The sequence below is a fragment of the Podarcis liolepis genome (genome assembly GCF_965112155.1).
Source record: "Podarcis liolepis genome assembly, chromosome: 3".
NCBI lineage: Eukaryota > Metazoa > Chordata > Lepidosauria > Squamata > Lacertidae > Podarcis > Podarcis liolepis.
The window spans coordinates 76,824,601-76,839,983 of NC_139557.1; the positions used below are offsets into that span (position 1 = coordinate 76,824,601).

The window sequence follows — 15,383 nt, forward strand, 5'->3', positions numbered from 1 at the left end:
TTACAAAGCAAATGTCATTCACTTCACATCATGCTGAAAGGGGTGGGTGTCTTTAACTTAGCATAATGCTGATGGGGTGAAAATGTCTGTCCTGTCTTATTTCCATTAGTTGTTTATAGAATTCTGTAAAAAAAGAAAGAAAAGACTTTAGGGTCAGAGAAATCAGTTGCATATTACATTGATTTTAAATAATTTTTGCTCCTATTTGCCAATTTCAGTTGGAAAATCAGTCAACAAATGCGGGAGTTAAAATGACAGCTTTTGGATTAGTCAGTTGCTATCCTGCTTTGTTATTGACACAAGTAGATACATTGAGAAGGACATTTTTTTATTGCATGCTTTGATGAAAAAGATCAATGGAGGTCACATCTACAAAACTGAGATTAATTATCACAGAAACCACTTATCTGTATGTATCTTGCTTAGCTTTCATATTTTTTAATTTTAATCTTCTCATCTGCGTTCCTGTTGCTCATTCTTGGCTCCCTTGTATCATACTCTAGGGTAATGCCAAAATACTTATTTTGGATTAGGGGAGGGAGTGGGAATCTGGATGCCAGTTCTAAAACAGTGCCTTGAGGGCTGGATAGTGTCCAATATTTTTTTAAAAAAACTTGAACGCTCCGCTTTCATTCCCACATTCACCCCATGTTTAGCCGTTGCTGGTTGAAATGCGTCCAGAATGCAAAACCTGTTTTATGGATGTTTTAAATAATCTGGATTAATATTGTCATGGCCATTGGCAGTAGGATTTTCTCTTGATGTTTCTGGTAACCACTCCATTCAGCTACAAGAGCCCTTAAAGGTTTGTCTGAAAGAGGTTAATTCAAAGATAATCTTAAGTGCTTGGGGCCTGAAAGGCTTATTAGTTAGAATATTGTTCAGCCACATAGTAATTCTGGTTGAAGACAAGGCCAGCTTGCGCCAATTTCTCTCTCTCTCTCTCTCTCTCTCTCTCTCTCTGTGTGTGTGTGTGTGTGAGAGAGAGAGAGAGAGAGAGAGAGAGAGAGAGCGCTGCTTGAGGAAATTAGTGTGAAGAGAGAACTATGATTGTTCAATATGTTCATTAAGCACTATGAAAAGTGGTGCCCTGAAGAAATATCTATTGTCAGTAGGAGGGTCTGTCACCATAGAACTTATTGTAGCATAAAATATACATAAATCTTGGTTTTATTCAGATTTGGCCACAAATCTGTAGAGAGCTATGTAAGCTGTAAGGCAGGGGTCAGCAAACCTTTTCAGCAGGGGGCCGGTCCACTGTCCCTCAGACCTTGTGGGGGGCCAGACTATATTTGGGAGGAAAAAAAGAGCAAATTCCTATGCCCCACAAATAACCCAGAGATGCATTTGAAATAAAAGGCCACATTCTACTCATGTAAAAACATGCTGATTCCCTGACCTTCCACGGGTCGGATTTAGAAGGCAATTGGGTTGGATCCGGCCCCCTGGCCTTAATTTGCCTACCCATGCTGTAAGGTGACTCACTCATCTGTACTAGGTATTTATGTTTTGTTCATCTCATGTTTGGCTCATCTCAAGGATCTGGGGCAAGTTGCAACACCAAATCCTGTCCCTTCATAAGAAAAGCAATAGAATAAAAATCCTGCAAAAACTACTATTACCATAGGTCATAACAAGCCACCTAAATTTGCATGAAATGTAAAAAAATTCTGCTAGTAGCATAATTCCAATTACCAGCCAGATAAAGTGATACTATTTTGCAGTGCTGGTGGAAAATATTCAGATCCATACACTAGCAGATATCCCTGGAAACAGAATTCAGCTATTTTTTTTTATTTGCTAGCCAATGTTTAATATCCCTTTTTGTACTTTCTTTTTTATATCTGGTGTGTGGATAATATGGGTATCTAAGGATTTGCCCAAGCATTATAGAAAACTCAAGGGAGTCTTTAGTTTTGTGCGCCTTTACTTTCAGGTTTGTCAGTAGCCACAGGCAAAGCAACAAGAAGGAAAAAGTCTTAGAAATGTCACCTCCCTCCTGACTCTTCCATTCCACATGGTAAATTATTTGGAATATGCATAGGGACATAAGGAGGTGCCTTACACCAAAGACCATCTGTCCATCTAGCTCAGTATTGTTCTACATTGATGGACAGCAGCTCTCCAAGGACAAAGAATATTTCCCAGCCCTTCCAGGAGATGCTGGGGATTCAACCTGAGACCTCCTAGATGCCAAGCAGTTGCTCTACCACTGAGCTATATGGAGTGCCAGTTGGACTGTTATTCTGTGGTCTTCCCTGTCTGGAATTCCTTTCTGACAGTCGTTTCCCCCAATGGCTTGCCTTCACTTCTGTACTTGACTTTGTAGGGCTTCTGCTGCAACTTCCCCTCCTAACCTGGGGTTTGCTGCTGTCTTCCCTACTGTGAAGCACAGTAAAGTTGAGTATTCTACCTCATTTTAGCTTACTTTTAGTCTTCATTCAGAGCCAAATGGCTCCTTGGTGAGCCACATCTCTTCCCCCAGCTTCAGTTGTTCAGCTTTTGATTACTTTTTTAAATGCATCTATGGCTATTTTGATGCATGACTTGCACGTGTGATTTATCCTACTCATGGAAGATGCTGTGGTCTGAAAAGTCTGCATTTATGAATTCTGCATGTAAGCAAATAAACCCCTGGATATACAGACCAAACCTTACAACCTTACATTAGTTTATGTATTTTTCTCCATTATTTGTGCCAGTTGTGGAATGCTCTCCCCAGGGAGGTTTGCCTGATGCCTTCATTATATATCTTTAGGCACGAGGCAGAAACGTTCCTCTTCAACCAGGTCTTTGGCTGATTAATATTCTACAGCCTTTTAAATGTGTTTGTGGGAGGGGGCTTTATTGTTTTGTTGTTTTTGTTTTAACTATTTATTTCTGCTTTTATCTTGTATTTTTATCATGTGAACTGCCCTGAGATCTGAAGGGTCGTATATAAATAAAATGGATAAAAATAAATAAAATAAGCATTATTACACCATTCTTACACTTACACTTCCTTTCACTTTTATGAGAATTCTGTTCATCTCTGAAATTCTAAGAACCATCGCATTAGCACCTATTTCCCTTTTTGATATTGCAAGTAGTCCTTAACCTTAGAACTTTATGTTAATTGCCTAACTGTGTCTTGTTAAAGTATCAGAGCCCAAAAGCTGTTTAGCCAGTGTGGTGTAGTGGTTAAGAGCAGTAGACTTGTAATCTGGTGAACTGGTTTCGCGTCTCCGCTCCTCCACATGCAGCTGCTGGGTGACCTTGGGCCAGTCACACTTCTTTGAAGTCTCTCAGCCGCACTCACCTCACAGAGTGTTTGTTGTGGGGGAGGAAGGGAAAGGAGAAGGTTAGCCGCTTTAATCACGTTATGCTATTTGGATTAAGCAGTAACTTTTCAAAAGATGTAACGATTGTTAGGGTAAAGTGAAAGCACCTGCAGAGAATCCAGTATGAGTCTACTTAATTTTTATTGTGTTTTCACAATGCACAATTGGTCCAAGAAGCATTCTTTTTTTGTATAATTCATGATATTACAACAAGTTTATCCAATGGTAAATAAGTTTTTTTTTTAAAAAAACCAACTTTAATTGTAATGAGCAGTTGCTTGATAAAAGATGTGCAAAATTGCACATGGAGAGGTTCACAGATAAGAACTGTAATCATGCCAAGGAGTTATTGATTCCTTGATTGATTCGTATTGTGCAGACTTTGCTGAAGGGCAAGGAAATCATTCCATTTCAAACTTTTAATAGAATTTTGCTATATATCTTCCACTGAGGCAAGCTTCAGCAGATAGAAGCCCCTGGAGTACAGTGTTTGCCTTCTTTCAAAGGACTTGGATTAGATCTATTTTGAAGGTCATGGCTTTCAAAATGCCATTTGTGGAAAAATTTCAAAAGTCTGTGGTAGAACCAGTGTGTACTGCTGTTTTGGAGTCTCTTCAGCAAATAAAATATGATCGCCTCCTTAGGCACCCACACCTGCTCACCAACATCTTCTAGTTGTCTTTTCAGATGTAAGTGTGGATTATTGGCATTATCCCACACTGAGTTAGCTTTCTTTTCCTACCCCCTGCCAGCTTTATTTGGTAATGGGATGCTACAGTTTCTGATGGCCTCATGCTAGAAACAAACCTTAAAATATAAAATTTAGTGGGCATGGTCAAGTCAATCTTAAGTAGTTTTTATGTCCAGCCCAGGGTGGGGTAGGGATTAAACATATGTTCTTCATAAATTAATGTGATTTTGTGTGACCTCTTCTTTAGAGCCAAAAAGTAACATAGGAATACTTTTAGAAATAAATACATACATTTAAAAGTGCTTAGCTTTGGATGAGTTGGGCTGTAAAGAAATGAATGGGTGTTTTGGTGTAACAGACAATAGTTTCAACTATCTGAGAGAGTTGTTATGGGATAAACAAACTGGAATATTTGTTTTTGTTTCTGAGATGTTGATTATCCAATAATGGGAATCTTTTAATATTCATTTAATTTTTCTAGGCTTCAAGAAAAAGAGCAATCGCTCAATATGTCCATTAAAGATACAGCTGCCAGAGTAAGTGCACTTTAACTGCTATATTTGTTTCTGTAAATGTAAGGCATTAATGAGGCAATTAATTACATAAGTGTAAGGAAGCAGTCTGTGAACAGCTTTCTAAAGATCTTGTTTTTAATGTAATATTAAGTGATTATTGGAATGCTGACATTATGCTAATTTGGTCAGTGTATAAAAAGTGAAAATGTGACAGCTGGATAGTGGGTGGAATGGTGCATTAAATATTTTATTTCTTAGCTCATGCAAAGGAGAGATAATCAGTGAGCCGCCAATTGGAAAAAAATTATCAGGTTTATGAGAGCTTTGAATATTATTTAAAACATCCCCCCACCAATCTCCATTTGCAAAGACTTTTGGAGTGGCTTAGAATAGGATTAATAAGAACAATAACAAACAAGACAGTCTTTACCCATCAGCTTGCGATCTAAAGGACACAACGCAAAAGAAAATGGGGCTTCAGAGACAGGAGGAAAACAAGCAAGCTCAGGCATAATTTGTTAATGGTGCTTGTAATGACAGACCCGAACAGAAACAGTTCAGGGATACAGAGCTGAAGGATGCTGGTTTTTCAGTAGAGTTGATAAGAGTGAGTGCTGCAGTCCTCTCTCTCCCTCTGCTTGCTCATATCCCTGATTTTAGCCATCATAGCAGTAGTTACGTAATGGCCTGGTTTACATGTCACACAAAGCCAAACATGCAGGCACATGGAGAGGAGATTGCAGATTAACGTTACCAGATTTTTTTCAATGAATCCGGGGACACTTTAAATACCGATACATACATACATACATACATACATACATACATACATACTACATGTTCAGGACGTTGATGCTGCAGTGATGGTGGTGGCAGAGGGGCAGCCACCGCCTTGACCTCAACCGCCACATTTCCCCTTCTTCCAAGACTTCTATCTCCTTTCTCCTTGAGTCTGGGCAGCCCCTGAGTTGTTGGTTCTTCGGTGGTGGTGGGGAAGTGGTGCGCGGTGGGTCAGGCATGGAAGGCGGAGAAGGAGGGCCGAGAGTATGCAAGTAGGAGTTGGGATCAGGGCTGCTCCAATAGGCAGCATGAAGCCTCCCTCCACAGCTTAGTTGCTGGGGTCAGGGAAGGTGGAGGCAGCCCAGAAGATGCATCTTAGAGCCCCTGCAGGACCATCATATGGGGGCTTTCGGCGAGACAAAATGGTGGGCTCCACAGCAGCGAGCAGCTCTTGAAGCCAGCCAGAGCTAACTGCGCTGCCGGGCTGGCTCCGGGCTGGTGAGGCTGCCGCTGCCACATTTCCCGGGGACATTAGATGAAATCCGGGTACATTCCAGGGGTGGAATTTGTCCGGGGAAAGATTCGCAAATCCGGGGACTGTCCCCAGGAAACTGGGACGTCTGGTAAGATGCTTCACTCCTCAGTCGTTCAACTACAGTGCTGAGCTAAGGCATGGATAATCTTAGTGTGTTGTTTGAAACTGGGCTTGTGATTTAACTTTCTTCAGGCTAACCAAGATTTGTCCTGTGATTTACAGTTCATGGAGAACTAAACCACAAGCCAGGGTTTGGACAACATGCTAAGCCAAATCATGCTAGTAAATTTAACAAGAAGGCTCATTCCTACGATTCTAAGAGGTACAAAAGTGCTTTGATATTAGGAACCGAACTGCTGCTGCAGTCTTTAGGACAGATTGCAAGAGGAAAGAAAGTGGTCCACCATCTTCCACACCCTAAGAAAATGCATTACTTTTTCATGTTAGGGCTTTCTCAGAATGTTGGAGCAGGAGTTCCAATATTTGCTCCTACGTCAGTTCACGGAGTAGGCAGGCTTCCTTGTACTGTCTGAAGCACAACATGCTCTTCTATTAGTCTTGAGAGTCTCGGCCCAATACTGTGCTAAGCAAACCTCTTCACAATAGCAGGGAGGATTCTGATGGTAGAATTGTTTATAAATGTTTCAGTATCCATTTTGGATTCAGTGGAGGGCATTGAAAAGTTATTTAGTGTGAAAACTGTTCATAGAATATTCTGTAATAAACATTGCTGAATTAGAACTGTGCAACTGCCTCATAGATTATGCAGTTTCATCTTGGAAAAGTAATATAAACACAGTGGGCTCACTAATTTCTACGGGTACTTACAATTGCAGGCTTACCTAAAAATCTTGAAAGCCCAGAATTAAATAGCATGACGTGACTGTCACTCGCCCCACAATAATAAGTAACTGATTGTTCCCTCCTGCTACTACATGGTCATAGGAAATATGTGCTATTTATTAAGATACGTAGCATTTCGAGTGACTATTGAGCAAGACTTTGTGATAATGAACTGAGCAGTCAGCCTTAGTCACTTTGTCCCCTTCAGAATAAAGCCAGGCCTGGTCTGATGCAAAGTGGCGATGCCTCACTTGGATATGAAACTCTGACAGAGGTGCTGCCTTTGGCATCAATAACTCAGCACTGCTTCCATCTCTTTGATTTTTCTAAGTGATTGTTACAGCAAATACTGAAGATAGCATGACATTTTGAAAGAGTGAGTTAATTTTAGTATTCTAACACACACTGCTGCACCCTCCATTCCTGCCACTATTGATTAGCTTCATATAGGAGTGAGGTATTGTACGGAGCCTGGCTCTCTAGGCTTAGAACACCATAGTGCTACTCGGAGTGGCTTATTTAAATGCCAAAATGGTGGCAGTTCACTGAAGGAGGGCAGTTGGCAAGGCAGAGCCACAACAGCAGTACTGAGACAGTCGGTGGAATCAGTACAGAGCAAGCTGATGCTAACTGAGCTTAAATCTTTGGCCATTTTATTCTTGTTGTTGCTTTCAACATCTCTTTCTTTTCATGTATAAATCAATATACATACTTAGTTAGTCCCAAGTAAGAACAAATAATATTTATTTTTGGGTGGTTGTATTTCTCTGATAGGCACTGAGCCACCTGTGTTTGGCATGGGAGGAAACGATGCTTGTTTTTAGATGGGAAGGGATGGAAGACAGTCTCTTTTGCAAATTTAATTTATCTATTTCACCTGTTTATATACTGCTTAATCTCTGAAGTTGATAAGTAGTGTATGTAAAATTACAAAAAAACTCAGAGTGAATAAAATCAATTAAAACTTAATCACAAAAGCATAAAATTTCCTTATTGTCTGCTGAAATGGAAAGGTCTTTGTCAAACATCTGACATTCAACAGGGAGGTGACTTGTAATGTATTATTTCTGCTTTGATTCTTTGGATAGTTGTTTGGCGCTCTGCTAGCACCTTATACTGCATTCCTCTTCCCAACAGATATTTGTGCTAGCTGTTCACTCCAGCAAGAGAATTGGGCTCTGTTTCTAGGAACACTGGTCCCGCTTGCGTGACTCTGCCCTGTATGTCTTGTGGTGGAATGCTGTTTTAGCTGTTCCATAAGGGCAGCAAGAGTAGAGCCGGATTGTTAATCTGAAGTGTTTGTTTACTTTGATATTCAGCCGTTATGACTGTCAACAAGACATTTACAGAAAGATCAAACATCTGCAATAATTTTCCAGCTTTGGCCTCTTGCCTGAAATATAGTCTTGCAGTATCTGCTTGTCTGCTTTGTTTGTGATCATCATTTTTCCCTATTTGGGCAACTGTTAAGAGAGTTACTATTTCTGGGGATTCTGTGGCAAAGCCCTTGAATGGCAGGATGAATGTCTTGCAGCAATATCACACATCACTTTTTATTAACCTTTGTTGTCATGCTGTGTAATGATATGTCATGTCTGTAAACCAAGACAATTTGAAATGCCTTTTTTATTCCCTTATATTTTTACATGAATGAATTATATATCATGGCTGTCTGCCTCAATCTAGGTGTGTACCAGTCAGAAGCTGTGCAGCACTTTAAGGAGGAAAGTGAATGATATTGAGACTCAACTACCAGCTCTTCTTGAAGCCAAAGTGCTTGCTGTTTCAGGTGATTTTTTTTAACTATAAACTTTTTTTTTTAAGTTTTCAAGAAGTATTCATACAGGTTGCATAGATGCAGACAGAGTTGCAAGGCATTGTACTGAATCACTATAATAAGACCAAAACAACAACAACAAAACACCATCAACTGCATTATGCTACATATCCATAGGAAGCTCAAACTTACTCAAGAAAAGGGTGTGCACTAGGTGTTATTGCAATGTCCAGTGTTTACTTGAAATAAAGTTATGACCATAAATATTTCAGAAATCAATCATACCAAACGAATCTTTATGTTTGGTTCCCCTGTGTACTCACTTTGGCTTCATAAGTTTTCCAACCAGTGTTATGTTCCAGACCAGTGGTTCTCATTTGGTGGTCTGTGGCACCATTCACATAACTCTTGAGAAATGGGGGGGGGGGTCTGCAGTACTTAGTTAATTTGGAGCCACTGTTTTCAACCTTTGTCCACCATCCTTGCAGCAAAAATGAAGTTTTGTACCACCAGTATTTGGCTCCCTTTGCAGCCAGCAGCAAGGCTGTTAAATCCTTATGCATAACTTTGTCTGTAGCCTCAGGGTTAATTGGCAATAAACCAATACCGAGATTCATCAGGATTAATTGTCGGACTTTGAATGGGATCTCTTGGAATTTCCTAGAATTTCCCGGGATGTATTAGCCACTGGGCAGTCCTACCACATGCAGTTAAAACTGCCGCTTTATATTGCATCCCCTCTAGCAGGTAGTCCTTATTTGTCTGATTTAGCTTTACCAGCATTCCAGGTAATTTTTGATGAAGGGTTATTGAGTCTTCCTAGTCTCTAATGGCAAATTCTTCATCATGACCTGCATGTGTAAAGAAAGCAGGAGGCAGTTCTTCTAGCTAACAGTAGTTTTGTTTCATAAACACATGAACACAAAGAGGTTTGAGAATTAAGATGCATCTGATTTAAATGACATTCCACAATGGAATACAGGAATTGGCAGCTTCTTATTCAGATCGATAAGCAGCTAATGCTGGTGATGGAAGAGCTATTTGTCTTCAGAGTGCATGTGAATATTATTCATGAGCAAAACACTGATATGTGAATCTGAACTTCACAACATATTAAGTTGTTATGATTTCCCCCCCCATAACAGCTTTTTATGTCTTGAACTTTGGATTACTGTAGTCCCTTGCCTTCTTTTTCAGTAGGAGTGAGAGAGAACAAATTATGCACAGTCGTGTTTACAATTTGCAGAGTTGACAAGCAGAAAATCTCTCCATTAGGCAACGAGCCAGCCCAATGAATGGGTGTATGGTTCAAGAAGGTCTCCCATCAAAGAACACTGTTGTGATGTGTTTTCTGCATGCCAAGAGGATGCATATAGCTTATGATTTTTGCACTCGCCAGCACATATAGTGTTGTGTAATAGCACTTTGTACTTTGAAATAAAGTGAGGAGTTGTACCATCAGCTCTTGAAATATTCTTAGAAGGGCTGTACCACTTATAATCTCACCACTTCAGCTCCTCACATTCTTCTCTCCTATCATTCACCATTCTACCCATCTCGCCTCTTTCCACAGCTGGCTCCTCTTATTGGGCAATTAATACTTTTCTTAGGCTTCCAGTGAGTTTTGTCTCTGCTTTGGAGAGATGCTCTTGCATCTCTCAGAGGGGATTAATGTTGAGTGAAATTATATGAATCCTATATAAATTACTTGGTGTGTAAGAACTTAGAACTTTTATATGGTTCCCAATGCTTTTCTACTAGTGCTCTGTAGTTTCAATTTCAATAATATTTGATGTATTGTTCAATAGCAATGGGGAGGGGGGAGAAAAAGTATGGACTGGGAGCACAGTGCATGTAGTCTGAGCTTAACCTTTCCCATGGTTCCTGAAAAAAAAGCCCTCTGCAAGCTGCTTTTTGCTGAGGGAATAAAGAAGATACGTAGCAAATAGTCTGGGGACTGTGACTGTGGCATGAGAGAAGGGATACAACCTCCTTCAGCGTAATAGTTCTGTAAAACAAATGTACTATTATGTCCACATTGCAAATGGGGCCTGAGACTGAGAGTCATAGGTTCATCGCTGACCCTGTTCTTTCCCTGAAATTTCAGTCTCGTAGGTGGTTCAAGGACTAATTTGCATAAGCTACACATTTGTTTGCTTAAGACTACCACATGGTCTGACTTTTAGAATCTCTTCTTATATGAACTTGCAGCTTCATCAGGTTGTGGCAGTGTGGCTAATTACAGATCTAGGCTAATTACAGGTCTAATTTCTTCATGGCCCCTCGGAAGTGTCCCCCCCCCCCCAGTATTGGCTGCCTAAAGAGCAGTGCTGTCTAGAAGCTTGGGGCTGCAACTATCAGTCCCAGCTAGCATGACCAGTGGTCAGGGATGACTTGACTCATGTATTGCAGAGGGTTGGACCTGATGACCCTTTGGGCCCCTTCCAGCTGTACAGCTCTGCGATTCTATGAGCTGTAGTTCATAACATCTGGAGGACACTACACTGTCTACCCCTGAAATAGTGGATAAGGTTAAGATGGCACTTTTATGTTTATGTGGTTCTGAACTATATTAACGTTGCCTGTATCTGGGGCTTATTCCTGCACGGCTGTCTAGCTTCCATTCCATATGTTAAAAGCATCCGAATGCCTTTTATTTTCCGCACTCTTTTAGGGAATAACTTCTCATTTCCCTTTTGTATAATTTTCAGTTTAAAATATTTTACATGATTTTGTTTCATGTTGGCAATGTATATATTTTATTGCTTACAAGTGTCTTGTGCACAGCTGTTTGGTGTGGTATAGAAGCAAAATTATTTTCATTCTCAGTCGTGGGTGGGCAGTAAGGGGTCGAGGCAGACAGCAAGCAGTTTACCATTCAGTTATTTGCCTGGGGCAGCTGCTATCTATTCTGGGCAACCTGCCAAGTGGCAAATTGCATGGCTGAACTATATGTACAGTTTATTTCAGCAGCATTATGTAGGTCTTCATCACAGAGTTTGTACCCTATCCAGTTTGTACCCCACCCTAGTATCTTGCTTCGAATGGCTCAGATTGAGTCAAGATTGATTGACAGCTAATTGAAGGTGACTTGCCTGTTCCTGGGTGGGCCTTGAAAAATATTTTGACTCCAGGCGTGTTGCTTTAACCCCCAAATCTTCAGGCTGCCTATTTCATTTATTCGTTATTTATTTTGTTTGCAATTTGTTGTTTCTGCCTTTCCACTGAAATATACCCAAAACAATTCCAAAGAATAAAAACATATAAAATTGCAAGAAGCAACAAAACAAAATAGCAGTTAAAATTCAGACTTGAAAAAAATCCTCAGCATAAAGACATTTATTTCCTCCCCTTTTCCAAGGACATACAAATAAAATTGCTTTCATTTGCTGCCTAAAACAGAGGAGAACAAGGGCCAGGCAGACAGCTCTGGGGAAAGTATTCCAAAGTCTGTGCACCAGTAAAGTGTTGTAATTGTTTCATCTTTTATGCATTATAAAGGATGATATGGAAAAATTGGCAATGAAAGAAATGCCTCCATATAGCTTTACACTTGGAAACACAAGCATGGACTTCTGCTAATATTCTTTTGTGTTTATTTGTTTTCATTTTAAATAGATATATTAATAGAAAATTGGTGCAGGAAGCTAGTAGTTGCTATATGTTGTGCTACAAATGTCAAAGCAATGTTAATAAAGGAAGCTGCAATGTGTGTGTGTGTGTGTGTGTGTGTGTGTGTGTGTGTGTGTGTGTCTACCGGTATATGTGTGTGTGTATATATAAATATATAATGTAATTGCTATTTTTAAAATATTGACCATCATTTGATCAACTTTTTCTGCTTTTTGGAAGATACTTTCTTTCAAATTATTGGGAAAGGCTTGCTTTGCAAGATCTGACAAGTACTATCTGAGACAGTGCAGTATGGAAATGTTGAAAAGAAAGGCATACTGAATAAATTATAACATGCAGTTTACATAAAACATAAATCTGTCAGGGAAATGAAAAATTGTAGTAATTAAACAGTATTAACTAGATGCTTCCCTGATGAATATATTTCCAGCCACCAAAAAATTACCTTCGTCTCTTTTTTTAAAAAGATACAGAACAGCTTTATTATTTTGTGATTTTAAGTGAGACAGATTTATATTTATGTTTTTAAAAAACGAGTTCTCTTGTAGGATTTAGAAAGTGCCCATTGCAGTTACTGTGATTGAGGTCAGGAGTTCAGCACTGGCACTTTAAACGAGCGGTGTGCTGATCTCTTGATGAGTTCTTGATATTTGAAGGCCTATTCGCTCTGTCAGGGAAAAAGCTGCATAGGGCAGTTTTGCCTCGTGGGCATATATTAGAGGCAAAAATGCTTGTAAATTATTAACAGGGATACTATGTTTATTCCATCATAGCTTCAGGTTTTGATATTAACCTTCCCTCTGGGAATTAATAATGATTCAGTATATATGAAATTTTAATAGGCAAGGTAGTGCCTTCTTCTTAACTTTTTTTTTTTAAAAGACGAAGAATGATTAGGCTGTGACTTCTAATTAAGAAGCCTTAAATTTTTGAATGGCCCCATGGCAGAATAGCTCCAGCAATAGAGGGAAGCACACAGGTGCTAGCTCCAGACTTGCCAGACAGGGAGTTTTTTTGACCCCTCTCTTACATCAACAAGCCCCTTTCACCTGTCTGTTGGACTCTGCACACAGGAAGGACATAGCACAGTGCACCAGACAAAGAAGACTCTAGTCTAGGTACATTATTCCATATCCTCTTTCAGATCCTAACTCAAAGCAACTGCACAGCAGAGCTTGCGAGTCGAAGAGCTTAGAACCACAAATAATGTTATTTATTTACTTATTTATTAAATTTGTATTCCAGCATGGGCGTAGCCAGGATTTTTGTTGGGGGGGGCAGGCCTTTTGTTGGGAGGGGGCAGAATCTCAGTTTGCTATGTATTTTTATTGAATTTTATTGATTCAATATTGGCCCCGCCTCGGCTGCGCCAATGTACCGTATTTTTTGCTCTATAAGACGCACCAAACCACAAGACGCACCTAGTTTTTGGAGGAGGAAAACAAGAAAAAAAATATTCTGAATCTCAGAAGCCAGAACAGCAAAGGGGATCGCTGTGCAGTGAAAGCAGCAATCCCTCTTGCTGTTCTGGCTTCTGGGATAGCTGCACAGCATGCATTCACTCCATAAGACGCACACACATTTCCCCTTACTTTTTAGGAGGGAAAAAGTGAGTCTTATACAGCAAAAAATACGGTATATCAGCGCTTCAGCCAGTGTGGTGTAGTGGTTAAGAGCTTTTTATGTTTGTACATATTTTATGGGCTAATAGCCGTAAATAAATAAATAAAATAAAATAGTGGTTAAGAGCAGTAGTCTCGCAATCTGGTGAACCGGGTTCGCGTCTCCGCTCCTCCACATGCAGTTGCTGGGTGACCTTGGGCTAGTCACACTTCTCTGAAGTCTCTCAGCCCCACTCACCTCACAGAGTGTTTGTTGTGGGTGAGGATGGGAAAGGAGATTGTTAGCCGCTTTGAGACTCCTTAGGGTAGTGATAAAGCGGGATAACAAATCCAAACTCTCTTTCTTCATCATCCAAAGATCTCAGGGAAATTCACAGCATAAAAATACAGAATAAAACACAAAGTACATAATAAGAACAAGAAAACAAACCAATAACCTCCCTTCCCACAAATACATTTAAAAGGATCTAGACATCAGCCAAAGACCTAGTTGAAGAGGAACATTTTTGCTTTACGCTTAAGATTTATGATGAAGGTGAAGACTAGCCTCCCTGAGAAGAGCATTCCACAAACAGGGAGCCGCTGCAGAAATGGCCTGATCTCGTGTTGCCACCCTCCAGGCCTCTCGTGGAGGAGGCACACGAAAAAGGATTTAAGATGATGATTGCAGAATCTGGCTTGGTTTATATGGGGTGAGGTGATCCTTGAGATATTGTGGTCCTGAGCTGTTTAAGGCTTTATAGGTCAAAAACAGCACTTTGAATTGGGCCCAGAAACTAACTGGCAACCAGGCAGGTGGGCCAGGATTGGTGTAATACACTCAAACAATCTTGTTCTGGTCAACTACCTGTCCACCGAATTCTGCACCAGCTGAAATTTCCAAACCGTCTTCAGAGGCAGCTCTCTGTATAATGAGCTGCAGTTAGAATTCCTGATCCTCACTTCTGGTTGTGGCTCCAACACACCTACATTCAGCACAACATTGCTATCAATTAACAGCTGCAATGTAACTTTGAATCTCTGTTCTGTCCTCCTAGGTTTTCATGTCAAATGGTCATGCTTCCACCTTTTTTAGAGTAGCACAATCTTTCCTCGTTAAAGAACGCATTTTACTCTTTAGTGTTGTTAATGTATTAGGGTTAAATGCACCTGTGAATTCATGCTTACATGCTGGAGTGTATTAATTAGTTTGTAATTAAATTCCTTTCCCCACCCCACTGTAATAAATACCATGAAACTGAGTTTTTGTTTTGGGTGTGAATTCCTAGGTTCTGAACTCTTTAGACATATTCTCAGGGCGGTGACCACTCAACCCATGTAAGAGATCTACCTCTCAGAAAATCACATTTAAAGTTTGTATGTGAAAAACATGCGCACACAGGTTCTTTGTGACATGTATAACAGCTGGCTCTGGAGAAACCAGTCTGTAACTAAAAGAAACACCATGTGGAGTTTTGTATAGCAAAGGAAAAAGATAGCAACTGGAAAGGATTCCTTTGACCAGGCTAGTCTGCCATGCATCTCTAATGAAAACAGAGGAAGGCCAGCTCATTTGGGGATGGGGGTGGTAGAAGCTATGTGCATGCATTGACTCTCTCTAATTTTAAGGATTTATTTATTTGCGTATAATATATGCTCCACATGATGTGCAAGGGAGATTTCATTTC

At 40.1% G+C, this 15,383-nt stretch overlaps 1 protein-coding gene across 8 annotated transcripts in view; it reads left to right on the plus strand.

Moving 5' to 3' along the window:
- Window positions 1-15,383, plus strand: part of DISC1 (DISC1 scaffold protein) — a 151,418-nt gene that overhangs the window by 39,932 nt on the left and 96,103 nt on the right. For all 8 annotated transcript variants that reach the window (XM_083496832.1, XM_083496831.1, XM_083496826.1 and 5 more), the window contains 2 exons: window positions 4,493-4,547; window positions 8,371-8,473. In XM_083496832.1, coding sequence (XP_083352958.1) covers window positions 4,493-4,547; window positions 8,371-8,473 — 158 coding nt within the window. The remainder of the gene's footprint in view (window positions 1-4,492; window positions 4,548-8,370; window positions 8,474-15,383) is intronic.